The sequence below is a fragment of the Patagioenas fasciata genome, chromosome 1, assembly GCF_037038585.1.
Source record: "Patagioenas fasciata isolate bPatFas1 chromosome 1, bPatFas1.hap1, whole genome shotgun sequence".
In the NCBI taxonomy this organism is placed as follows: domain Eukaryota; kingdom Metazoa; phylum Chordata; class Aves; order Columbiformes; family Columbidae; genus Patagioenas; species Patagioenas fasciata.
The window spans coordinates 27,171,766-27,199,477 of record NC_092520.1 but is presented as its reverse complement, the minus strand read 5'-3'; the positions used below and the strand labels follow the sequence as shown (position 1 = coordinate 27,199,477).

Below are 27,712 nucleotides of genomic sequence, written 5' to 3'. Positions count from 1 at the left end.
CCTCATCCAGACCATTCATAAAGAGATTAAACAGAACTGGCCCCAATACTGAGCCCTGGTGGAACACCACTTGTGACTGGCTGCCAGCTGGATTTGGCTCCATTCACCACAACTCTTTGGGCGCAGCCCTCCAGCCAGTTCTTTATCCATCACAGAGTGCACCTGTCCAGGCCAGGAGCTGCTAGATTCTCCAGGAGAATGCTGTGGGATATGGTGTCAAAGGCTTTACTGAAATCTAGGCAGATGCAGCAAAGGAGTTCCCTGCCTGTGGAGTGTGGAAAAGGTAGTGTTTCTTTGCTAAAGTGATGGGCTGTGACAGTGTTCCTGACTTTGTATGTGGGTATTGCTACTCCCACTATCACCTCGTTTCCCTCTCTACCTGCTGCTACTGCTGCCTCCTTGGCTCTGCCACCCTCTCCAGTGGTGTCAATGAGTAGCCCAGCCAGGCCAGACTGTAGGAAGTGATGATATGGTCTCTGATGCACTCTGGAGCTAATGCTCTTTCTTCTAAGTCAATCCCACCTCAGCAGCTGGGAATTTATGGGCTGGCAAGATTTGTATGCATATGTAATATGCTTTCAAAATAATAATATTAAAGCATCTGTTTATTTTTTTTTTGTAGAGCTGACGCTATGTGGACATTTGTTTAGAGGGTTGAATTTACACTGGATATTTACCATGGACTTGATCCAGGGCTATCGAAGTTAGTGAAACTTGGACTGGATCCTGTGGCAGAATTGCCTGCAATCCTTATATTGTTTAATAAACAAACAGCTGAATAATCCTCTTGCATAAAATGGTAGAGGGTTGTTCTGGCACTGTTTATTTGATTATTTGATTTCATGAATTTGAGAAGATTAATCAATTAGCCAGTTGATTCACACTCTGTCCTTCTTAACAACTTCTTGGAAGATCCCATGGTTTCTTATTCTAGGTGCTTCCCAGTTATTTTAAGTGTGTCCAATGCCTGTCTTGCTTGTAGTAAAACTGTGGAAGTGGGGGGCAGAGGAGGAAGAAGTATGTCTTTATTTTTTCACTTGGCTTTTGATGAGGAAAAAAAAGAATTTTTAGTTTGAGCTGAGCAGAAAGGAAGTGAAAGAAGTCATTTAAAAGATCTGAGGACATCTGATTTAAAGTTTCTGGTGCATCTGATTGCTAGGTGTCAACATGAGTAGGTCAGACCTCCTCTAGATGCTCCATCTCTTTTGCACTGTTGCATTTTTTCAAACACTGCAAAAAGACAGGGCAACAGTAATGTAGTTTAAGTAGGTTATTGCTCTATTAACGAACACATTTGGGACCTATCAGGTAGTAACTTATATTCAGGTCATCTTCCTTTTGTAATCTCTGATCTGTGTGCTGAGGGATAGTCAGAACTCTTTGTCCTTTTCCCCAAGAGATTGCTCTTCTTCCTTTAGCATGTACAAAACCAAAGGGTGGAGGGGAAGAAGGGCAGGTGTGCCTATTGCACGGGATGCTGGGGGTGCTGGCCCTTTTCCTCTTCTCTTCATCTGTTTATTGCCCCGTCTGTTGGGGGAAGTGGACCACGGTGAGTGACAGCTGCACTGACCAGCCTCACCAGGATGCCCCAGCACCAACCACAATGTGCAGTTACTGGCAGCTCCTCCAGATCTGGTGGGCTCATAAATTAACTCTTCTTTCCTCATACATACTCTGCTACAAGGAATCAACACTGTTTTCGATAAATTGGTGGTCCTGCTGCCTCACAAAGGGGTTGTTTGTTCCCCCTCTGCATGCATGGCTCAAACAGGTTCTCCATTCCTTCTCCAGGGTTTTTAAGACCAGCTAGCTTCTTTATGAAGCTATTTTAGGCCAAGACACCTTTAGCACAGAAAAGCAATTGAAATAATCCCTTTTAAGAGATAATGCCTTGATCATTCTTGTAGTGAGAATATCAGCAAGCTAAAGGAAGGAAACTGACTGCTAATACCAATGTGCCAAAGAAGGAATCAAACTTTTGCATCTGGAAAGCCACAGTACTTACAGGCAGTGATTCAGTGTCTCCTTAGCAGCCACCTTGTACACCGATATTATTTTTTAAATTACATTACATACATGAAGCATGTAATGAAATTCTGTCATTATCTATAGGAACTATCCTTCAGTGTTACATGGCTCAAGTGGTTCAGATGCATTGAATTTGGACAGATGTGTAACTGCAGATAGTAGGTTTTTGTGTCTTTTTTAAAAAAATATTTTTAAGCATAAACTGTGTTTTGGGATCTGTCCTACATGATTAGCTTTCTGATTAGCTTCTCAATGCTAAGATTTATTTTAATTTTTTCACGTGGGATTTCCTGAAGTGTTGAGCAGTTGCATCATTTAAATTGTAGGACTACTGGTTCAAAACTGGCAAACAAGCATTATGTATTTTTTTTTTTTTAAGATTAAGGTAACTTGCTCTTTATTTGCACTGTTGCTGTGAGGAGGCAGGGGGCTGTCAAGAATGGAATGCTTCCTAACATTTAGTAATTTCTTTTTTACCTGCATGTCAGATATCTCCAAACAGCTGAGTTGTCTCCCCTTTTTTTTTTTTTATTTTTTTTTCTGATGGCTATTGATAGTGCAATGGAGTCAAAATTTCATTAGTGGCAGCTGATTGCACTGTGAAACCCTCACTCCCCTCTCCTGGGGAGCTGCAGTCTATCAGACATTTTCGGTGAGCTGTCTTTGCTATTATTTTGTTTAATCCAGCATCTCCAAAGATTCTTTCTTCAACAAGTGTTCTGTTACAAATCCAGTGTTTGGAGATGGTCAGTTTCTTTCTCGAGCTGCTAGTTAGTCAAAGCTGATGTTTGTGGGCTGTACTTGTGCTTAGGCTTGACCCAGAGTAAGAGGTGATGGTGCTCAGTGGGATTACTCATGCAGATGTGTTTTTTTGGTGCTCTGGAGCTGGAGAAAGCAACTTGCTGCTGGGGTTGCACATCTGCAGATCACAGCTTCTGTCTCCCTACAGGTACAAGTCACAGGAATGAGGCTGTAGTCTGCACAGCAGTTATAGTCAAATGTTACAAAATATAGAAACTGTAAAAAAACCCGAAAAACCTGTGTCATCTCCTGATAGTTGTGGTGAGGAAGCAATTGCTAAGGCAGAAGGTGGTTTTGTTGGACTAGTAAGTCATGCTACTTGTGAAACTTCTTTGCAGTCTTCTCTCCTTAAGACAACTGAAAAAGAAGTGAGGATGAAAATCCTAGGTGAAAGCTTTTTGTCCTTTGAGATTTCCTCTGTCTACAGACACCATGGATGCTAAAGGATTAGGTTAGACATTTAAATTTCTGTCGTCTATGAGAGTGGGTCCCACATTCAGGAAATTTAAGCTTGGACTTAGGTTTATAGTGTTTTGAGCGCCTACAATGTGCTGGATGTCACCATAAGGCAGGGTTTACTGATCTTAGGATCAGATAAAAGACACTCCTAGGACATAGGGGTTTTGCCTATTTAGTTTTTATTCTTACAGGCCTGACTCTAAGGACCCCCGTGAATGAGAGCTGCTGTCCTTGGCTAACATCCCTGAAGGTTTATAAGCCCCAGCACTTTGCTTGAAGTAGAAACAGTCTTAAATACAGACAATTCTCCCATAATGCTGGTATTTCTGTTTTCCTATATAAAATAGCTCTTACTAAATATATTTTGTCTTAGAAGGCCTTGTATACCTGCAAGATATTCTGTAGCCAAATATGAGCCTCTTCAAGGAAAACAAATATATCTTGGTGCAAATATTTTATTGATGTAGTACTGTTGGAAATGAACAAAGGGAAAACAATCTGATGGTCGTATACACAAAATTGCTTCTGCAATAAAGAGCTGACATGTGCTCTTAAATGCTACATGGAATCCAGCTGACCTTTATAGCTGAAATTAAAAATCATGTGGAAAGCTGTCCTTTCAAGAAGGAGCACCAAAAGAGTCCTTGATAAAGTAAATGTAAACAAGAAAGTAATGTAAATATTCTGAGTTCGACATGCGTGGCCATTTGTTTATGCACCTACTCTTTGAGAAGTGAGTTTTAACATGAAAACTTGTTTTTAAAGGAATAATTATTATTTCATGCAACTAAACTGAAAAATTTCTCCAAAAGCACTGAACCTGAAAATCTGATTTTTACTCCTCCCACTCCCCTCAGAAGAATTTGCCACAGAAGTGGAGATAAGAATAAATTTTGTTTAAAAATTTCCAAAGGAGACTTCTACAAAGTATTTTGTAGAAGAGCTAATTATTGAGTCATATTCATGCTAGGATATTTGTTTTTTTTTTTTCCCTACAAAATACTATTCATGTTTTTTTAAAACTTTTTAATTTGACGGATATGGTGGTGTGGATGCATTCTGACCTTGTAGTAATTGAGTAGCTAGTGATAAAAATATAGGACAGGAACATAGATAAAAGAGAATATGGACTGTTTGATTACTCTTGGATCATTATTGCAGCTAAGCCTTTCTGTTCTGGTGTTACTATATGTGTATAAATAACTCTCCCATATATACAATAGATAAAAGGAAGGGCTTACTTTTGTCTCTTGTAAGGCTGATGTAAGCATTCCATCTCAGATTCCTTACTTAACACTAAATGTTTTTGCAAAGTGCAGATTAACTTGAATTCACAGGATGATCAGTAAGCACTGGAATGTTTTACTTAATCTCCTGCTCTGTATTTTTTTTCTGCTTTAAAAGAATGCTTTTGGAAAAGGTAAACAAACAAAAACCAATCAAAACCAAAAGTCTTTTTCTGGTTCTTGCTTGATCATATGCTTTCAGTGCACTTACAGAATCATAGAACTATTTAGGTTAGAAAAGACCTGTAAGATTATCAAGTCCATTCATAAACCCAACCCTGCCAAGTCCACTGCTGAGCCATATCCCTGAGAACCTCGTATACATGTCTTTTAAACACCTCCAGGGACAGTGACTCCATCACGTCCCAGGGCAGTCTGTTCCAATGCCTGACAATCCTTTCCATAAGAAAATGGTTCCTAATATCCAGTCTAACCCTCCCCTTGCACAACTTGAAGCCATTTCCTCTCATCCTATCACTTGTTACTTGGGAGAAGAGACCAACACCCTCCCTGCTACAACCTCCTTTCAGGTAGTTGTAGACAGCGATAAGGTCCCCCTCAGCCTCCTTTTCTGCAGGCTAAATGACCCCGGTTCCCTCAACTACTCCTCATAAAACTTGTGCTTCAGGTCACTCACCAGCTTCACTGCCCTTCTCTGAACTCTGTCCAGCATCTCAGTGTCTTGTAGTAAAGGGCCCAAAACCCAACATGGCATTTGAGGTGCAGCCTCACCAGTGCTGAGTACAGTGGCACAATCACTTTTCTAGTCCTGCTGACCACTATTGCTGATACAAGCCAGGATGCTGCTGGCCTTTTTGGCCACCTGAGCACACTGCTGGCTCACGTTCAGGTGGCTGTCAATCAACAGCCCCAGATCCCTTTCCTCCAGGCAGCTTTCCCACGACTCTTCCCCAAGTCTGTATCGCTGCCTGGGGTTATTGTGACCCAAGTGCAGGACTTGGCACTTGGCCTTGTTAAACTTCATACAATTGGCCTCAGCCCAACAATCCAGCCTGTCCAGATTCCTCTGTAAAACCTTCCTACGCTTTAGCAGATCAACACTCCTGCCCAACTTGGTGTCATCTGTCATTATCTTTTCTGCTCAGTGATCCATCTTCACATGTTGCTCTGACTTTGTCTTCTATTTGAGTCCTTCCACTGCCTTTCTGATAATTGCTGCACAGTGTTTTACTGTCCCAGCTTTGGCACATCACACCAACAGACCTGAACTTCTGTGGCATCCAGGGCCTCATGTCCTAGTGGATCCCACCACTGTGGATGCTTGCACCGTGCTAACTCTGTGTCTGCCTTAAAATTTGTGTCCAGGAGTAGAATTTAAATACCTGCTTTTCTTTTAACTGTTGAACTATGAGGTCTGTTTCCTTAGGGTAGGGATCATTAGGAAAATCTTTGGTTCTTATGTGCCTTTTGGCATAGGAGGTACATTACTGTGTTTTGTCCTGTTTTTATTTTAATATCTTGGGCTAAACTGCTAACATGAAGACCTCTATGCTGTTGCCACACATTGAACCCAGAATAATTAAACCATCTTGGATATTTTTGTGGTATTCTTCAGGATAAGATTTTGAGTTATTTGTAATGGAGTTTAACTGCAGGCTGCCAGAAGGTGTGGTCTTGCTTCATCTGGTATTGTGTTTCTCTTTTATTTATTTATTTTATTATTTTTTTTTTTTTAAATTTTTTTCAGCCAGAGTGTGAACTGGAGCAGCTTGTTGCAAAATTAGTATTGTCTTTGTTAAGTTCAATTAGATCAGTGAACTGATCCAGCTCACCCAGTGTGACTGGCAGTGCAGTCACCCAGTCAAGCCTAAGGGAGAGGTTGGGAACATCCAAGCAGGTGCCCCTTTTTTGCAGCAGCCTGCAGCAGGACAGGATTAAGGTGTTAATCAGCAGAGACATGCTGGTGTTTTCTGGTCATGTTATATATAGTTCTCCAGAAATTGTGGTTATCGTAATTGCAAAAATATATTATTGTAGACAGTGTTCCAATAGAAATACAAGCTACACACTATTTTTTTTTCTTCAAAATATGGTCTATTTGTTGTGAGAAGGACTCTGTAATTACTACTCTTTGCCTTTCTTTCCCACTCATATTAGATATTGAGTCAGTAGCATAATACAGTGAGATTTCTTACCTAGACGTATCCTGGGTTTATGCTACTTAAGACTTTAAATAGTCAAGTGTTAACAAATCTCCTCTGACACTTTCATCCACCTCTTATAGGAAGCTATTTGTAACTATATTATTCGATAATGTTTCATTTTATTTCCTCTGAAGTGTTTGGGGCCCGCTGTTTTGTTAGGAGCGGGCCATTTAAGCATGAAGGGTTTGGGACTACTGTGATAATGCGCTGGGGCTGGGCAGCTGATTAGATATGAACACCACTTACTGACAGCAGTGATTCCCACTGCAGATGGTGTTTTCTGAAAAGAAAACTGCTACTTTCAAGGATTTTTTTAAACAGCATTTTCTGGGTAGTTAGCTGACGAGTGATCTTTAAAAGATATTTTAGAGTCTGTAGCATCTGAGAAGGGAAGAGATCAATATTTTATATACTGTAGATCAAGAATGATAAGAATAATGTTTAATAATTTTAATTAGATTTCTTACTTTCCTGTTTGTTTGTTTTCCCTCCCTTCTCCAATCTGACTTACCCATCTGACATTTTTGTTTTGACAGGGGAAAGCTATGTATGTGGTTCCATAGAACCCTTCAAGAAACTGGAGTACACTAAGAATGTAAACCCAAACTGGTCAGTGAATGTTAAGACAACTTCTACTTCTCGTTCAGTGCCGTCTCTCGCCACTGCTAAAGGAGGTACTCCAGATGCAAAAGAGAATAAGGATTTCATTAGGCCTAAACTAGTCACTATCATCAGGAGCGGAGTGAAACCACGGAAAGCAGTCCGGATTCTGCTCAACAAGAAGACAGCACATTCATTTGAACAGGTTCTCACTGATATAACCGATGCCATCAAGCTGGATTCGGGAGTGGTTAAACGCTTATACACACTAGATGGAAAACAGGTAAGGATTTTCATTATGGTCATTCTCAGCATGAAGAAAATGTAGTTTTCCAAAAGGAAGAGACTAGCACATTAGTAAAAAATTATTTTTTTCTAGGACATGGAAGCAGGCCTTCCACTGCATATAGTGTACTTAAAATCTATGAGCAGTTCAGGAATGTATTATGAAGCATTACTTGGCCTCAGTGATGTTCTTGCCATTTATGATAAATAATATCTCTAAATCTGTCAGTTGAAAGTGTGATGTGCTTTTGGCTCTGCATGCCAGAAATGTAGGATGAAGGATGTAATTTTAAAGAACCTCATTCTGTTAACTTATTTCAGGTCTTTCTTGCAGCAGTTTTGTGAGTCATTATACTTGCCTTTCAATTAACTGTGAGAACAAACAGTGAGGACACATTCCACCATGATAAATGCAGGACTACTGCTGTCCAGAGTGACCAAACAATAAGTCTTAGTGCAGCTGGAATGGATTATCAAGAACATGCAAACTTAAATGAGTGAGCTTTTTCCCTTTTGCAGGAAAGCAGGTAGGGTTATATGTGGTGCCCACATTTATTGAAGAGTTTCTTGTAGGTTACATATTATTTTTTTTCTGTGACATACGTTCAAGCAGTGTCTCTTTTTTGCTGGTAGAGTATGATTTTGAGAGGCTTTTTACTGAACTTGGGGATAGAGGGACAAGAAAAAATATTACAGAGTAATCCTACTTCTTTTTTGTCTTTTGCTTTATTTGTAATTTATCTATGGACATGTATTAATTATAGAAAAACTGGAGAATCTGTTAACCTGGTGAAGGGCAAGGCTAATTTCAGCATGACCTGAATTGATTTAGAGCAATGGTGACTCTAGAGAAATAAGGCAGATACTTACATTTACAAATGTAACTTATTAAACTGAAGAAATGATAGAGGTATAAAACGTGGGTAGAAAGATGAGCGAGCAGTCTGAGAAACTAGAAGCTGCTGGGGACCAAGATACTTCTGCTGTAATATGGCTGTGTTTTCCAGATTCTAGGTTCAATGGGTTACAGATATACAGCTAACATTGTAGCTATCAGGACATGATGCAAAATATGCTTGATGCAGGAAAATACTCGGTCGGCTAGATCCAGTGGTGCTACTAACACGTCTGCAGTTACTGGGTTTAATGTGCAGCACGGCTCTGGAAACAGCTACAGCAGCACCTTCTGATCTCAGAGAGGGCTGGTTAATGGACAAGCTGCTTATTCAGGGCAGTGGTTCAAATCAGGGCCAAGTCTGGATTGACCAAAAGATCCTTCCATCTGCTGTTTTGTATTGATAACCTCTGATACCAGTCACAGACAGTAGTTGGGTTCTTGATGACTGTGTACGTGCCTGTAATGATCCTGTTACTGTGACTTCAGTGGGAACTTCGGCCTGGAGCAGAAATGTGGATGTAAGATTCTTTTTGCCTGCAGCAAAAGTAAAGCGTGTGTCTGGGGAAACTCTCAATTCTTGTCCTTCTTACCTTGCCTCATGCTCCAGAGAGCACTAAGGCTGGTAAACTTGAGGAAGGAGTTGGGATTTTAAAGCTGCAGAGAGCAGTGGTGGTCTCTGCTGTGACCCTGACCCAAGTTCCTGCAGTTGCTGCAAACACTCAGTAAAAAGGGACAGTGATCTATTTTGCATTGTATATGTAAATAAACTTGTGGTTTAGCTATGAAGAAGTGCAGACTGGAAGGATGCCCACATGACCCATTGTCTCCTGGGTAATGTGCTCACTTACTTTTTTTTTTTTTAATATTACAAACTCTGCTTTAATGGTTGTTATTAAAATGAAAGAAATACCTTTATACCTGTTTTATAGCTCTAATTGCTGAAAGTAAATAGTACTGTCCTGCTACTGTGGGGGAAAGGGAAGACCAGGCTTTCATGGCTGGCCAAAATTCAGGTGTCAAGGCATGGGATTTGAGATGAGCTGAAATCAGTGGTGTACTGGGACATTTGTTACCTGCCTCATAGTCTGAAACACTTGTGTCTAAAAGCTCTTCCAGGACACCAGTGTCTCCCCACATATTCACTCCTCCCTGACCTGGCTCTTGCAATGGCACAGCTGGATGCCTGACCCCCCTGGTGAGCACAGGGTTTAGGGGAAGGTGTGTTTGTGTGTCCTGCCAGTGTAATGGTGGCTTTGCTTTCTGCACATACAGAGTAGCTTTGCTGGCAGAAAGAGAAGCAAATGACCCGGCACTCTGCGGGAGCAGCCTGTTGCTCACCCCTGCGTGGGGAACTCATTGGTTTCCCGTGCTGCTTGGCAATTGCAGCTCCATTTTTCTCTGCCAAAAGCCTGATCTCCCAGATGGCACTGGGGGCACAATGATGGATTTCTTTATTGCTAAACTGTAGCTGTGAATGGTTAGTGGGAGGAAATCCATGGTAAATCCAAAATTTTTCCTGTAGTGCTTAGAGGTGGGAACTTCTACTGTTGACTTCTGTTGGAGCTACGACAGTTCTGGAAATGCCTGTGTTCACTGGTTAAGTCTAACAAATCTGTGATTAATTCTTTCATCACTAACTTAAAAAGCAATAAAATCTTAAAGCTCTGAGCCAGAAAAAGTAATTTACTGTAAGGATGAGAGAATAAAGCCCTCCTAAGATTATTCTTTGGGAATGTAACTTGGAAGAAAGGCTATTCTGTACAGTCATCTCTTTTGAGTTATTTTATGAGGTCAACACTGAAATTGCCCATCCATGGCAGAAGTTGACAGGAGTTCCATATATTGTTAGTGCAGATGGGCAATGAGGTATGTATAGCATTGTTGGGTACTATTGTTAGATGCATCAGGCTAATCAAAAGAGAGTAGGAGTCAGCACCTTGACTGGGCATCTGAGTCAGGTGGTTGTCCCATACTGACACTACACATTGAGGAACTGAGCTTAAATGCTCTTCCTCCAACAGCCTGGCTAGTTGTGATGTTTTGATTTGCATCTCAAAAAGTCATGAATAAATATTGTGCTGGTTAAATGTATTTAAATGCTCGCCTATAAAATTTGATGACAATGTAAAGAGCTGGTCTTAAGGAGACAGGTAATGCTTGGACAGTCAGTACCTGATGAAAATTGTGATTGCTAAGAAGAAAGTTCTTCTATGTCTATTTTCTTTGTCCATCCCCAAAATTCCTTCTTAGTTTTGGAAAATTCATTAATTTTTGGTGCACTTAGTGCTTTATGGGTGTTCCTGAGAACTCCAAAGAGGTTAACTAGGGGTGTTGTAATAGCTCTTTCCTTTTTCTAATGCTGGAATAGCAGAAGAAAGGGGAGAGGGCTGAAACAATCCCCAAGAAAACAAACCCTGACACAATTAACTGATCTTGTTCTCATCAGGTCAGTACCAGTTCAGGGACTGAAACTTGTTGTTTTCTAGTATTGGGTAGGTGTTTACTTTGGATTTCATGCATTTAATTTAGTTTTGTTAAAATGTATTTCTCCTTGTTACAAGCAGGGTGACTAGTGGTTTATCTGCATTTCCTTATAACTCATGTCAGAATGTGTATTTTGACTTCAAGTTCTCTGAAACTTTAGAATGTAATTTAATTTGTGCAAAAAGGGGCACAACATACATCTGGAGTTTGATTGTATAGCACATCAGTGGCCTCCATTTAGCGTACTCTAGCAGTTAAATTATTAATGATTCCTCAAAGTTGGATAGGTTTCATACTGTATCTAGAATAGTATATGTGTATTTTTATGGTTATACTTATTTTTTCTACTTGTACAAGGAACTGATGCTGTTTGTACTATGGAGGAAGAGAGAGAATCACTTCTCTGTAAGATAACTGATGGATCTGAAGAAGATAATGGGACTCTCAGAAGTGTTTAAGAGTCTTATGAGTTCAGGCCAAAATTAAAATCTGTCCAGGGGGAGGTCTTGAAGTGTTGTCCTTCCCAGCTTCGCTGTGTAAGGAAAATAAATATAGAATGAGTAGGTTTAATGGCTGCCTGTAGGAATTCATATCATGAAGGCATACACTTACCGTGAGTATTACTCATATTTTTTAGGATTAAAAGGTTATTTGAGTGCATGAAAAGCCACTGTTAGCATTGACCCTTAATATTCTCAGCTACTTGTGCCAAGAAGGAACACTTTCTCATAGCTGAAATAAGTCTTGCTTTACTGTAGCTGCACCGTTTCAGTTTGGTTTTTAACCTTCCCTTAACAGAAGGTGTCATTTTTGGTTTGATGTGCATTAAAATATGGTTTTGTAAAAGGCACTGTGTGGACACACAAAGCAAACATCAAGGGTACAAGCTGCCCATGGAGACAGAGGCTGGTTGCTTCATTGCAAGCTGATTTCTCTGTTTTCTGTGTACTGATGCACTTCTAGAACAACACCAAAGACTAAAATGGGAGAATACTAATGAAGGTTACATATAACAGCAAAGTTGTGAAACAGTGCAATTTTTAAAAGTGTAATGGTGTGTTTATTTGTACAAGGTATTTACGATTTGGATGTTTAGACAAAGACTAAAGTTTGGACAAAAGTGCTTTATGACCTTCTAAGTCCCCCATGTGCTATTGGAAGAACAAATATCTGGTTTACAATGAGACCTACTTATTTGAACAGGTGGTTTGTTTAGCTTAACTACATGCAATCATGCAAATTAATTTTCAGTTTATGTGTTATGCTGTGGATTTGTCAATAGACAGCTAAGTGACTGGTGGCAGAGATACCAGAATAAAAGTCACTATCCGTGTTGTGTGTGTGTGTGTGTTTGTTTGTTTTAAAACATGTTATTTTAAATCAAATTATCTTTTCAAATATGAAATACAGGTACTGTTACTTAAAGACATCCCTTACAGAAGAGTGTGTGAGAGGCATAGGGTGGAATAGGAGTGATGCCCTCCATAACCTTGCTTGAAGCCATTAAAATAACTTTAAAAAAAATTGTGGCTGCAAGGAAAGGGAACATCACAGTGCTGGAAAGTCTGAATCTTCTTCATCAAGTGTAATGTGTTTTAACTTTTTTTTTTTTTATTGGAAGCCTCCTCTAAAGAGGGTATCTTATGACACAGACAAACTCCCTTTCCTGTGGACCCTTCTCTGTCAAGGCACCTAAGATCTTCAGTTTTTAACAGGGAATTAATACTACTGTTTTAAGAAAGTACTCTCTCAAAAAAATAAAAGCAACTATTTGCACCCATGCCTGAGCTGAGCCTGTGCTTTTTTATTGTTCTTAGCAAGTGGAAAACATTTGGTAAATATGTCTGTATTCTATAGTAAATTCTTGGCCAAATCTACCCTTTTGTAGAATGGATTGATTTTTCAACTAGACCTGGATTGTCCTTGGTATGGAAAAGCCTACATAAAGCAAAGTAGGTATTATTCATGAAAATACATTCTCTACTTAGCATTTGTGTAGTGTATGTTATATAACAATCTAGGCAAAATGAATGTTAGACAAAATGAAATTTATGTGCAGCAAGTGACTTGTTTTGTGTGTGCTCTGTAATTTTGATTCACATCAGCATTGGTAATCAGTTCCATTCTTAATATAGAAGGCACATTTAATTTTAAGGATGATTGGTTGTGCACCTTCCTTTTATTTGTTATTCAATTGTAGTTACAATCCACTTGAGATGCATGCAACTTAAAATTATTTGTACTTTGAAAAATGTGGACAATAAATGCTGTTTTATCATCTGTATGACCCCTCTCAAGTGCAATAACTTTAACTTCTATTGTTGGAGTCTCTGAAGCTCCCTGCCAGCCACAGGCACACAGGGTGCTGTTGGCTGACCAGACACCTGTGGTGAATTCTCTGGGGTGTAGCTGTGCAAATACTGACTAATTGGGAATGAACATTAAGTAAGATGCTTTCTGCACATTACACAAGCCTGTTAACAGTGAAGCAACAGCTAGGGAAACTGGTGCATATGTTTCTGAGGTAGTACTTTAATATTGCACCTGGGGACCTGAAATTCATTGTGCTTACACTGTACAAACTGTTCCTTCCTCAGGGGCTTCTAATGTGAATGCTAGATGGCCATATCCCTCAGAAAAAAACCCTGTGCTGCTTAATTTTACACATGAAATTTAGGGCGCTATTTGGGAGATGCTGACAGACCACCATGTTATGTAGCTGTGTGAGAAACACTCTCCAAAAACAAAGATCATCTCTCCAAGCTTTTAATCTACCTCACTTTCCCTTCTTCCTGCCTGCAGTATATTTAATATAAAACATTTTTCTTTCTCTGGAAGATGTATAATTTCTGGCTTTGGTATTTTGAAACCGATTTTGGGGAAGGACTTAAAACATGAGGACTTTTTCTCAATACTGGGCAAAAGAACCCTTCCTCAAAACATGATAGACTGAAGAAAAAAAACCAAAAAAACCAGGCAGTATTCAGACACTGATTTCTATCTCAGTAGATGATGATGGGCTCTGGAGATCTTGCAAGAGTTTCACGGTTCTTATTGAGAGAAGTGGACTTCCATTAGAAAGTAGACTACTAAGAAAAGCATCAAAATCTGGTTCAAAAATAATTCAAAGACATGCTGATGTAGACAGTTTTCTAGCAGGTGTTTGTTATCCTGGTGTTAGAGGTGAGCTGTGATAGGTCCTTGAACCCTTGTGACTCTGGGCAGGCTGTTTTGATGTCATGTTATGACATTGACTAACAATTTTAATTGTTACTTAAATAAAGTCTTCTGTAAAGGAGTGAACAGAAGCCCATTCCTAATTGAAAGCAGTGTGGTCATTCATTTGTCTAGAGTCTATTCCTATTAAGCTGAGACTGACAACTGTGTTTCTCAGTCTCTAAAGGCTCTCTCACAAGAGGAGTCTCCAGGGTTGCTAACTGGCATCCCTTAGAAACTGTAGGCTGACTTTGAAAATTAACAAGAGAAGATGCCATCGTCTGTGACCTTTAGTTTGAATTTCATGCTGTGCAAAATAAAAGCTGGTTTTCAGTAAGGCTGAAAACTTGTGTATCTGCCTCAGTATGCTTTAAATACAACATAAGTTGAACTTACTATCCTATAAGGATAGCCAGCTCCTTATGAGAGAGTTTACGTACAGTCAGAAGCCTTTTTTAAGGAAGAATAATTTCCAGCTCCTCAAAGGTGGAGTATCATATTTTGTAAGTGTGAGGAAGGGTACCTCAGTGGGAAGGAGATGGTGGTGTCATTCAGAACTATCAGTTACTAGAATAAATGTCCTTTTCCTCTGCATCTGGACTTTGCTTCTTTGTTTTAAATGTACAGAAGAACTAAGAAGAGCTTCTTTTCTTGTGAAATTCTGTGTTGCGTATTTGCTGACTAGTTGGGGGGGGGGGGGCAAAGCAAATGGAAGCATCCCCAACTGTATGGTGGTTTTAGGTGTGGGTTATTTTTTTTTTTTTCCTTATTTGTTTGGTTAAAGAGGACTTGGAAGAATGCTTGCAGATTTCTCTGATTATGCTGTATGACTATTTTGTGGAGACAGGTGTGAGATTACTGGTGATCATTGAAAGAAGTTTCCACTGCTCAGAAACATGCAGTCATCAGGACAAGATAGATCCTCTGTCAACAGATGAAATCTTTGTGATGCTTTCAAGTAGCAGTCATCCTAAACTTCCTCTGTTCTGCTCCTCAATTCTGCTAAGACACTGTATTTCGTGGCTTTAACTGAACAAGCTGAGCTCAATAATTAGTAAGTCTTTATAGTGGGTATTGTCGAACTGTTGTGTTCACTGCAATGATTTTATTTTTACTCTCTGAAGCTGTGATTGTTAGTAATATTTTTTTTCACTGGCATAAGTAAGTGTCATGTGCGCATTTCCTTTCTCTGGAGTGGTATGATGTAGCAAGACTGTAAAAAGGGTAATGAGTCTTGGATTTGCTGGGTTGTTTCTGTTCCTCATAAAACGAGTTGTTACGAGAGGATTAAGAATTTCCAACCATTTAACAGAATTCATCAGCAAAAGTAAAAACTATTTTCCTTTCATGTGTTTTTGTAGCACACGTGTCTTTAAAACACCACAAAGTGTAATTGACACTGGCAAAATAGTCCCAAAATAACTGATGGTAGAGGAAATGGTAGTGGCAGCCCAATTTTGTACCTTGCTCTTCTAATTAAACTTTTATGAACCCAGATTATTTTCTGAAACTCCAGACAACTGTGAAGCATCTTATTTTCAATACTTTCCAGTTTCTCAAGCCAAGTGCTTTGCTGTCTCTTACAGCGAGGGGCAAGGAACACACGTGTCTTTGGATAGCCTACCTATTTGGTCTGGAATTGCCTCTTGTGGCAGCAAGTCTAGGGCAATGACATACTTCTCAGGTACTCATCAAGTTAATCAAGATGAATCCAGGTCTCTGCCTCTAGAAGGATTCTTTCTGAAATGAACTCTGCTGTATATAGGAATTGGAGATGCAATTCTGTTTCCTTGCTCTGTGTGTCTGAGGATTTCTGCTGTGAATTTCAGTAGAAGTGGGACTGAGACTTGGAGGATGTTCAGGGACAACAATATTAAGTGCTATTGAATCAGTGATGTATAATATTTTCTGCCTCTTCCCCCCTCCATTTGTATTTAAGCTTGAAACTAATTTGTTCAATCCTGTAGGAAGTATTGACTTAATCTCTTCTGAATCTATGTCCTCACTACCATGTGCCAGTTCATGGGGGCAGAATGTCCAGACTCAATCAGATTTAGGAACTAATACAATTATCAGTCGGCTAAAATATTTCCATTGTACTGAATGAAGACAGTAGAGCTTTGAAAACAGCTTAGACTTTTATAAATAAATCAAACTCTTTTGAGACTGTTTTGCTGATGTCACTAGTGACTGATATGTGACAAGGTGTATATCACATATAGTTTGTTCTTAAATTGTATTAAGTATTTTGTATTATGTTTCCCAAAAAACCCCCTTTTGAAGTAGGTCAGACTATCGGCTACAAGGAGGTGTTTTAGCTTGAGAAGGCTGCTGAGGGGAGAATTGAGCTTTCTCCATAGGACACAATGCTTGAAGTCAGAGAAAGAAGAGCAAAGAAGTCTCTGGGGACTTAGGGCATGCAGGCCTGGGTATGGTACTTCACACATCGATAAAAATGAGTACAAATGGATGTGAAATTATCAGAGATAAGTGAGTTTAAGTTTAGAAAGCAAGACAGAAGGCTGTACTATGCTCTCACTGGAACCAGCAAAGCATTATAGGGTTTTGAATTCAGAGTTGGATGTTGCTGAAAATAAAACTCATGTTAAGTAGTTAAGGCTGATTACCTCTCCCAAATCAGTTGTTCTGGTGGATTTGGTTTTCCATTAAATGTTGGAGATCTCAGAAACTTCCTTTAAATAAAACTCCTGTGAGCTTTAACAGCTTAAAACTGTAAGAGACATTTACTCATGGAGTGAAATCTCAGTTTGAACTGCTTTAAATTATCTTTTTGGCTCAGTTCAAGCGATGACTTTCTTAAAGCTGCCAGACAGTAGGGGAAGATTGGGGGCATCTTATGGAATAGCCAGGGTAGAGTGCCTTTGATTAAAAGAGAAGGAGGACAGACATTGTCAGAAATGCACATGCTGACTTTTAAATTAGAAGAATGTTCAGTATTTAAAATACCTTCACCTGCTTTTCCCTACAGCCAGGTTATATGTCTGTTTTGCATTAAATTGAATTGCAAACTGCAGCTGCTGCTATAGAGCACATATCCAAAAGCTAAACCTTTGACACTTTCTTTATTCTAGTTGTCACTGAAATATCCCACTGTCTCATGTTGCCTTTCTTGCTTTCTTATCTGCCTCTAAATTGTTTATCTGTTTCTGAAGGTTTTCTAGGAGATTCCTTCGTTTTCTTTGAATTTTTAACTGTTCTTCTTGTGTATTTCAGTATTATCTGTTTTTTTCATTTCTAGTTGCAACTCCCATTCTTTTAAAACCTAGAAAATTCTGGGAAATGGCACTTTCTGTGGAGTTTGTTCTGTATGTGAAATGGTCTCCTAAGCACAACCTCTAGATTCCATAGTCCAGCTCTTCTGTTATGTTTGTATATCTTGTATGCTTATAATCCAGATTTCTTTAACCTTCTGCTGTTTCTCTATGTATGAAACTGTGTTTGCATCTTACGCCCACACAAAATCTGAGTTAGAGCTAATGCAATATATGGAGTGTTTAAGTGGCATACTTACATGCTTCTTGGAGAGGAAATAACTTTGAGAAGGAGGTGAGTGTAACACGCATGTGTTGTGGGAAATGATCCTGGCACACTAAGCACTGATAATGAGAAACCCTGTGTTCACACAAGAATAAACTCATGCGTGCCATAAGTCTGTCTTCGTGCTTAAGAATAAAAAGTTTAAAAATCTAGAAGATCATGATCAAGTCCATATATGACATTGTTGATTCTCTTTTTCCCTAAAAAAGAAGGTGGCTTAGAGGCTTTAGGGGTAAAAATGGGTATTTGGATGCTTCGGTTTCTAAACCAGAACACATCTGTTCTGGGGCAGATTGAGGAGCATTGTGAATACTCTGGAGGAATCTGTTTAAATAGAGTGTGATCTTGATGAATTGGGAACATGGACTGCAATCAGTGTAAAATTTAATAAGGCAAATAAGAAGCAGTTAATGTAGGAAAGAATAATCAAATGGCCTATCAGAAAAGAAGAACGAAAACCAAATGAGGGTGCAGTAAGCATACGTGGGGGGTTTTAGCACAAGAAGTGTTGAACATTTCATTGCTATGAGATGATCGAAAAATGTATGTGTGTACGAGAATGAGACGTAAAAGTAAGTAGTATTTAGTGGTTGTGCAGTTGATTAGGATCTTTGTGAAAGCATTTGTTGACATCTGCGTTTTTCATCAGGAATAGGCAAATAAAATTTCTGTACTTTATATATAAACAATTGGAGTAATATTAGCCTTTATTGCTCTCAGTATGGTGAGCAAAGTTTGGGAGAGACATAGTACCCAAAGGGATGGAATAGGAAAAACAGGGCTATTCTAACTGGGTGAGAACTAGGAGCATTGACACTTTTCACTTGTTTTTGGTTAAGTTTAGCAACAAGTAAACTTGAGATCAACATTCAGTATCTGTACTATAGACAAGGCATGCAACTACGTAAGGTCTCACTGGTGCTCCATTTCTACAATGCAAGATTGAAAGGAAATGATACCTTTTATAGTAATTTCTAAGTATTTCAGTAGTTAATAAAACGTCTGACATTTTCAGTTAAAGTATTTGTCAATTGAATACATTTATCCAATATCTTTTGGTTTTGGCAGAAAGCTATTCAGTTTAATGTTTTTTAATCAGACCATTTCATTAAGACACAGGCAAAAAATAATGTCATGAAGCTAAAATTAATTTTAAAACATTTACTAGATTTTAAATGTAGGACCAGAGAAGCAGATTGGTAAAGACATGTAAGAGTCATTATAGATGAATAACGTTTGTAGGAATAACACCTTCCTGAAAAATGCTTTCAACCCAAATTATATTGCAGCTTTATTTAAATCTCGTTTAAGCAGCAGTATTTAGACGGGGGTCCTGGTATATAGCCTGCTGTGTTTTATACTTTGGTTGTTTGTGGGGGGAGAGGGAGGTGATGAGAACGAAAGGATGAGACTTTCCTTTCTCTGGCAAGTCTTCAATGACACTGTAGGAGGAGTAGCTTTTAAATGTGGCATCTCTGTAAAAAACAAACCCTTCTGTCTGCAGATGGAGGAGGGCTGTCCTAGAAAAGAGAATTAAGCTCTGGTTTCTCTTGTGTTGAGTCCAAGTGAATGCCAGTCATCTTTCACAGCATACAGTAGGAACTGCTCTCTTAAATGTTACAGAAGGAGGGGGAGAGGAACAACTGAATGTCACAGTATACCTCTGTAGGAAGAGGAAAGCTTTAACAGTGTTTCTTCTCTTATAGGCAAATAATCACAAGGATCACTGAAATAAGAGGCGAGTGCTCTGAAAAATGACCTACATTGTGGCTAATACTGATTGAAGCTCTTCACTACTGTCTCCAGTTCATTCCCTGGGCAGGGGAGGTTCTCCCTTGCCTGCAGTTTCAAACTGCAGCATCTTGTCCTGCTGTGGCATAGGAACAGGAACATTGATATTATACAGTCATCAAGCTTAACTTTTTTTTTTTTTAATTTTTGAGCAGTCTGTCATGACTTTAACATCATTCTGAAATCTTGAAAAATACAGGCAGCCTTACAGCTCCAGATTTTCTCCCCCAAAAGAACCTAGGTAGAGCGTGTGGGAAGTTTTTGTATCCCAAATCAGTGGTAGACTGCCTGCACAGTAAGTGTTTCCGTTCTTTGGGAACAAAGCCTCACTAAAAACATGTACCAACTTTCCTTAGCTTTTATTTTGTATTGGTTTAGATTACTCTCTGGAAATAAGTCTTTAAACTTTGTACAAAAAACTCTGAGCAGATTAGCAAAGGTGACAAGTCATTTCCAGCTTGTCAAGTAGAGCTGGAACAGTTTTCTGAGGTGCAGTGGGTGTGTGCTGCATTAGAAAGAACAAAGATGCTACTTCTGCCTGCAGTCCTAATCAAGCTAAGGCAGAAAATGCTGGATAACAGTTAAATGGGAGGATTATGCAAAGTAAGACTGACACATTTTGCCTTTAGTAAGGTGTGCATAATTCCTTTTTAAATTAGTTCTTAATTACTTAGAGATGTAGAGAAGGAGAGGCTGATTGTTTATTAATAGCAGTGGACATGTAGGTTTGCATGAGACTGGATAATCTGCCCTCTGTGAGGGGAGCTACAGAAAGAAGTTGAGGGGAGTTGTCATGGATGATGCTGGAATGGTGAGGCCAAAAACAGCACAGAAGGAACAGCAGGGAGAGAGGAGTTTGTAGAAAGCCATGCAGAACTACTGAAGGGACACAAAAAGATCACGCACCCCCTTTATACAGAAGCCTGTGTTACATGTGGGTCAGGAAATAAACTGATTTACAATCCCATGAAACTTATGGGAGGCCTGGGAGTTTATTGGTAGGCACTGCAGAGGGAGAAGCAGCTGTCCCCTGCGAATTCCAAATAATGCATGCCAAAGAAAGGAGGGACCCTAGAAGGGCAGATGCACCTCCATTTCCAAAAATGTTAACAAGTAATTTAGAGAGTGTTCTGCCATCTACATAAGCTATGATGTATCTAAGTATTTATATTAGGTCTAAAAAAAAAAATTAATTGCAGACATATCTCAAGAGCTGTAGCTGAAGCTAAGTACAGGATTTTAAAATAAAAATTTTAGTGGACAAAAGCCTTAGTAACCTGTTTTGTCTTGTTAGTGAAACCATAATTTGGGATTGTCTTCACTTGAGGCAGCTCTTTTCTGTATGACCTTAAAATCTTCTGTGGGCTTCATGTTCTCAGACTTCCTTTCTCAGAAAAGATGAGTGCTATGAATAATGTCACTCTGAGTCAACTGGCTAATACTAGCAAGTTTCCAGTATTGTAAGACATCCTACAATAGAATAATTAAATTAGCTTGTTGTTTTTGATACTGCTCTCATTCATAAAATTTCATACTCTGTGAAAACTCTCTTCAGACATCTTATTTCATTCACTTGCTTCTAAATTGTCATATGGAAGAGAAGTAAGACCATCAGCTACTCACCAGCATTCCAAAACACCTGGGTAAACTCTACTTTTCCTCATTTTCTCCTTTCCTATATGGAAGGTGGTGTGTGGCAAGGGGTGGGGAGGCAAAGGGGATGTTGGTTTGGGGGTGCTTTTACTTTCCCCCAATAAATGTGAAGTGATTTCATAGGATCATAGAATAGTTTGGGTTGGAAGGGACCTTCAAAAGTCATCTAGTCCAACCCCCCTGCAATGAGCAGGGACATCTTCAACTAGATCAGGTTGCTCAGAGCCCTGTCCAGCCTGGCCTCGAATGTCTCCAGGAATGGGGCAGATTTCTTCATTGAGGGAGGATACGATGAATCTACATCAAAAAGTGTTTGTGTTGTGGTGTGGTTTTTGTTTATTTATTTTTTTAATATTTTTTTATGACTCTGCTTACTTGAGGTTTCATTTGTTTAGAGATACCTGCATAAATCTTTGCTACTCAGTAATTTGCCCATCTGGGAAGGGCATGTTGGAGCTCTTTTTTATGTACACATATACCCACAATCCAGCACTCTCATCGCTTCTCTTGAGAACAAATTAGGAGTTAGAATTTTTTCTAATTCCTGTTGTTTCTTGTATTTGGTGTTGACTGTGAACAAAAACTTGGCATTGTGCTATCCCAGTTTTTTTTTTTTTCAGGTGGATTTTCACCTCCCATCTTCTCTCTGCCTCTTGTTAGGGTGGCTCAGGTATCCCTCAGCTTTGTGAAGTTTGTCTCTGCTAGGAACTAGCACTGTGCAAAGCACACCTGGGCTAGTCCTTACCTATGGCAGCTGGCTTTATAAGGAAATAGTTTTCATATATGTAACAGCATATACAGCCATCTTTGGAGAGGTAAACCTTTCTAGAAAGTTTGGGGTGGTTCTCTGATTTTGTGCCATCATGTATAAATGCAAACAATCTGCCAATTGCTTTAAAATATTTGTTGAAATCTTTTCAGGCTGTGGAAAAAAAATGTCCTAAACAGAGTCATTATTTTAACACTGCTGATGATCTTTAGAGCTATTGAAGTGTGTCACTTTCATATTAAAATTTGAAAGTCCTTACTTTTCAGGGATACTGGAGAAATGTTTGTTATCACTCATGTTTCAGAATGACAGAGGACCTTAATGCAATGAATGTTGTAGGATGAGGAATGAAGGACCTGTTAAAATAAGCAGTAAACTGCAAATTCTTGATTTCATACATACCACGACAGCTACCTTGTTCCAGTAAGTTAATAGTTTGATGACATATTGGAGTTCTGATCTTTTCTGTTGGTAAACTGAATTAATGTAAGCAGTGGAGAATGGATTTGTCCCTCACCATTTTGAAAGCGTCTTCAAAGTATAATGCTGTCAGATATCCAGGTGGAGTTTTATTGACTGACTTCCTGAGATGAAGGGAAGTTCCAGAAGACTTATGACCAGACCTTGCCTTCAGCAGAAGAGAATTAGGACTGCCTAGGGCAGAGTGTACCTTCACCTGTTTCTTTGAAGAGCGGAGAATGTGCAACCATGTGTTTCATTGAAACAACTCAACAGCTGACATGATAATAAAATCTTTTTACATTTTGGGACACCATCAGCAGAGAGACAAGAATGTGTACTACCCACCTTTTTTTGGCTGTTTCTCACATTTCTGTCGAGTGAATTTGGTCTGCACTGGTTCAATGTCCAGTTAAGAGAACTCAAATTCCTTATGTCTAGTTTTATATTCCTGGGTTTCTCTAAGGCTGAAAAGTTATGGTAGCTCTCTCAGAGCTCCATCATAGAGGGAACGTCAAAGATGATTCTTGGTACATCAACCCTTCCAAGCTATACAGGTTAAATTTTAACCTCTAGTTACTTTTAAAATTCTCTAGAGAAGCTGTATACAGTAGTATTTGTAAGTTTGTTAGGGTGACTATGTCTGTGGCAGGAAATAGGCTGTTCGTGTGTAATGTGATGCACTGGAGAAAATTCTTACAAGCACCCTACAGCTCAGAGATTATTTCACTATTGCATTAAAATTAATGGAATCTGTGCAGAATATGTTTGTTTATGTAGCAGACAAGGTGATGAACTAAGGGAACTCAGGGAATTGTCTAGTTGGGATGCATATTTTTTTCCCGTTTATATTTCACAATAGCTGATTGACATGCAGCATTTCTCCAGAGCAGCTGCCCTCCTTTAGCTCCACTGAGTTTTACACACCTGACAATCTTGGTGATAATCACCAGTGAGAATACTGGTTTTCACAGTTCATTGGATAGCTGAGGATGAGTACAGTTGTATGACTGATTTGAGTTGCAGAAAGCCTCAAGAGGAGACCAGGAATTCTGCCCTTGCATTTTCCTTTAATCTTGCTGAGGTGTTCAGTTCCAGTCTAGTTTCCCATGGAAATGAACTGTACAGACTATTTATTTCAGTCCTTGTCTAATACACTTTGAACCTGTTGCTCTGCTTAAGTCAAACTTGAAAGAGCATTAGCAATTTTGAAGCAGTTCCAATGACTTTATGGAGTTTTATTGGCTGACTAAAACAGACTCAGGTTGATGCCTTTGTTGCTGCAAGCGGACCTTACTCCTTGCAGACATGAGGCAGCGAGGACTCTTCTCACTGATGCCGTGTTTGGCAGAAGCCAGCTGGACACAGAGCGCAGAAGCACCGACCAGCCTGTCAGCAAACAGTTACTGCCTGACCCGAACTTGGTGGAGGTGTCACAGAGAGTTGTGGAGCACCGAGGTTAACATGGCAGGAGGAGAATCCAGCCCGGGTCCCTCGGTGGGAACCTGCTGTCAGCGAGTCTGTCTCTCTGAGCAAATGCACTCGGGCTCCCTTCATCTCTCCGGCTCTTGAGTACATAATGCTGAGGAGTCAAGTTGCCTGGCCAGGCAGCTGAACCTACTGGTTTTCTCTTTGAAAAGAGGATTTGTTTCCTTTCCTGGGAAATGCAGCATGTGGTGATGTTTTGGTTTTTTTGTTTCTGGTCCCTCCATGTTCACTGATTAAAAATGTGTGCCTTGAGCATGTTCTCCACACAGGCACATACACAAAATGTGCATGTGGTTAAAATGCATTCAGGGGAGGTTTATCCCTGGCATTGCTCTCGTTAGTAAAGAAAATGAAACATTTTCTACTGATAAATATTTATTAATGAATAAGAAACGTGAATACATGTTTCTGAACTCAAGTGAGCTATGGTGTACACAATTGTTCTGCCTTTTTGCTATGTGAACACTTGCTTTATCCAGCTTGCAAATGTTCTGGGCACATCCCTAGTCAGTTGTTCTGTGCCTCTTCCCCTCAGCCCTACCCTGCCCTGCCCTGAAAGAGACAGCACTGGTTGAAATGGGAAGAGCCTCTCTTCAACTGCAGCATAAATCTTCAGGTATATTTGCCAACTTGAACAAAAGGGAGAAAGGGACTACTCACTGCTGATGCAATGAAACATTAGATTTCTGTAAACCAAATTTTACAGAAATAATGAAAATTACACTTATTAATTTAGCGTGTTGTGGGTTTTTTGTTTGGTTGGTTTGGTTTTGTGTTTTTTTTAAAATGATGGGAATGATGTAGGAAGTCACAGAACATACCCACCCTATTTAGGGTTGCCTTTGCAGTTGCTTTGTTTCAGAATTTTTATAAATTAGTCTTTCCTGTTTCCGTGGCAACTCAGTTGTCTGCATCGGTTGCCAGGGAACAGCTTCTGCCGCACAAAGGACAGGGACGCTGCTACAGAGTGATTTCATTCTTGGCGCTAATAGGCAGTGGAAGTGAAAGCCTGATATTTGGTGGAGTCTGGCCTCCATATTGACTGTTAGCAGGAACTTTCTTTTTTTTTTATTTTACTTATTTTTTAAGTGGGATGTTGGTTTCTCTTTGTAAATCAACCATCACAAATTTCCTGTTATACACAGCTACAGGAGTCCTGTGGGAAAGGTGTAATAGCCATGTAGACATAAAGCACAAGAAAATGCATGTTTTCAAAACAGTTTAACCAATCATATGATAAATTGTGTTATTCTCTGGTTAAAAAATAAAATTATTTTTACAACGCAAGATAAGTCTCAATTCTGTGTTTTGCAGAAAGCAGTTAAATGCTCTCTTTCTACATATTCCAGGAAAGACGAGATTAAAAGTGAGCACTGTTAGGATAACTCTTGGACACATGGCTCCCTAGGCTCTCTGGAACTCAAAGTATTTTCTTATTTGACCTCTGGTAAAGCTACAATCTGGATTCCCATCTGATCTTTCTTTTAAGAAGCGCAAACTGACACCTGTCATCAGTTCGTCAGTTTTCTAAGATGAATGCAGACAGAGGGAGCATATTGTGAGTCATGATTCTACGTTAGTGTAAAAGTTTATTTTGAGGTTGCCTTGCTGCCGTCAGTTCTATGGCTGTGAATTTCTGAGTGCATGGTCTCAAAGTAACTAAGGAATTCATTTGGAATTTGTTACAAAATAATATATATATTTTAAAAGCAGAATATTGATTTGCTTTTTGGTCTTCTAAGTGGTAATCAGGACAACATCACACATAGACATACTTGTAAATCCAGTTTTGTGAGAGTGAAAGAAAAACTTGCAATCTTCTTCAGAGGCTGATGTAAACCCAGAAACAGGGTCTTTTGATCTTAGTATAGAATCTGTAGCTCAAATTTAGCGTACCTTCTCTCATTGATTCTTTAATGAAGTGCCATTACTATACAGTGTTACATGAGTGCTATTCATCAGTGGTTTTTCAATCACTTAGTATTTGGAATAGCTGCAAGGAGGGTGAAGTGAGTATTGTATAACACAGAGTAGTTTGTTATATGCGGATACTCCTGTGAAAGAGAAAAGCTATTGCATAGTATTGTCTGCCCGCAGGTGTATGAGATAAGAGGCCAAGGATCATTCTTTTTACTTGTAGCTAAGATGCCAGGAGGAGTTTGCAATCACAATCCAGCTCAGAGAGTCCAAAGAGAAGCTGAGTGATTAGAAATCCGATAGCATCTCTAGTTCTGTGGCTCAGGCAAAAAGCTAAATTACCTGCAGCCACTGCTTTGGTAGACACTGAGCAGGGCATAGCCTCTTTGGGTAAGTGTGGCCAAAAAGCACTGTTATTACTTTCCAGATTTTGGACACTTTTTAAAGCCCTTTGGTGCCAAGTACTAGGTCTGCTTACATGAACTGCTATGTTTGCAGCTGAACTCACAGGAGTTCTTTTTGACTTGGCTTAGCTTAGTTCAGAAATGCTTTGGCCTTGGAAAATTGGAGTTCGGTCTCTGAGGTGAGTCAGTGTCTCTGCACAGTGTTCTCAGCTTGATGGATGACTGAGTGAAGTGCAGTTTATCTCTGACTGTTATTATCATCTTTATTACAGAATTTATTATTTTTTTCATTTCTAATATAAGTGGAGAAGTGCTCAAACCTGTCCGGTGTTGTAATAAAAATTGTCTGTTGTGTCCTAGTGAGGATGTTTGTTATGAAGCTCTAGTACATTCAACGCAGATAAACCTACTGCAAATCAGAGCGAGCAATAACTTATATCAGTATTTGAGAAGCTAGATACCAGGTTACAAATATTGTATTGCAACTTAAGCAAACCATATACAGTTTACAAGTTAGGTGTAAAGCAGTGGGTATGGTGGTGCTATTTCATAGTGCAAAATGGAGAGCCCTCAGCCCGTTTTTGCTCCTAGTTAGCTGTAATCTGAAAGCTTTGAACAGGGAAGGCAGAATGCACTGGAAAATAAGGAATTGAATTACCTATCTTTTAATGAATGCCATAAATAGCATCCTATCCTTTGTACTTGCTCTGTCTTTCAGATACTGTATTCCATGATACAAGCCCTACGATGTTCTTTAAAAACCATTTGGGGATTATTAAATGGGGAACATTGAATTCTCTTTCTGTATAATGCACTTACAGTAGTTTGCAGTTGCCCAAATAGCTTTGCAAGTTACTTGGGGCATGATTTACTTAAAAGTTACGTGAATCAATTAGATACTTAAACATATTTAATGCAAAAGTTATAGCACAGACTGATAAAAGCCAGGCAACTAGATTAAGTATTTGACCTAAACTTGTCCTTTTGAACCAGATGCAGAGCAGCACTCGGGCTGTAGCCTGAGTGTAGATACTTTGAACTGTACTGTTGTTCTAATCTCTGACCAGACAGGCTGACTGGAGAGCCTGCGATAACTGTTTAAATATTTACTAAATTAAAAATGATATTATAAATACTATTTGCAAGGGAGAAAAGGACATTGCAATGCAATTGGGTGCTACCTGACTTATTATTAGACTTTTATTTAAATGAGATCAGTCATCTGGATTGTATAGAACCTGGCCAAATTGCAGATTTTTTTTTTCTCCTCTTATATAACAGACTTTAAAATCCTGATTTGATACAGAAAATCCACACAAATGTTTTATGTAAATGGCATGTCCTATATTCCATCTCTCTGCCTTGCCTACACTGCTAGAATCAAATAAACTACTGAATGCACACATGAATACCAATTTCTAAAAAAGTCCTTATTTTTGCTGTCTCTATGA

General features: G+C 39.3%; 1 protein-coding gene across 4 annotated transcripts in view; it reads left to right on the top strand.

The window, feature by feature from the left end:
* Positions 1–27,712, top strand: part of DCLK1 (doublecortin like kinase 1) — a 246,495-nt gene that overhangs the window by 8,918 nt on the left and 209,865 nt on the right. For all 4 annotated transcript variants that reach the window (XM_065829652.2, XM_065829641.2, XM_071804870.1 and 1 more), the window contains exon 3: positions 7,276–7,622. In XM_065829652.2, coding sequence (XP_065685724.1) covers positions 7,276–7,622 — 347 coding nt within the window. The remainder of the gene's footprint in view (positions 1–7,275; positions 7,623–27,712) is intronic.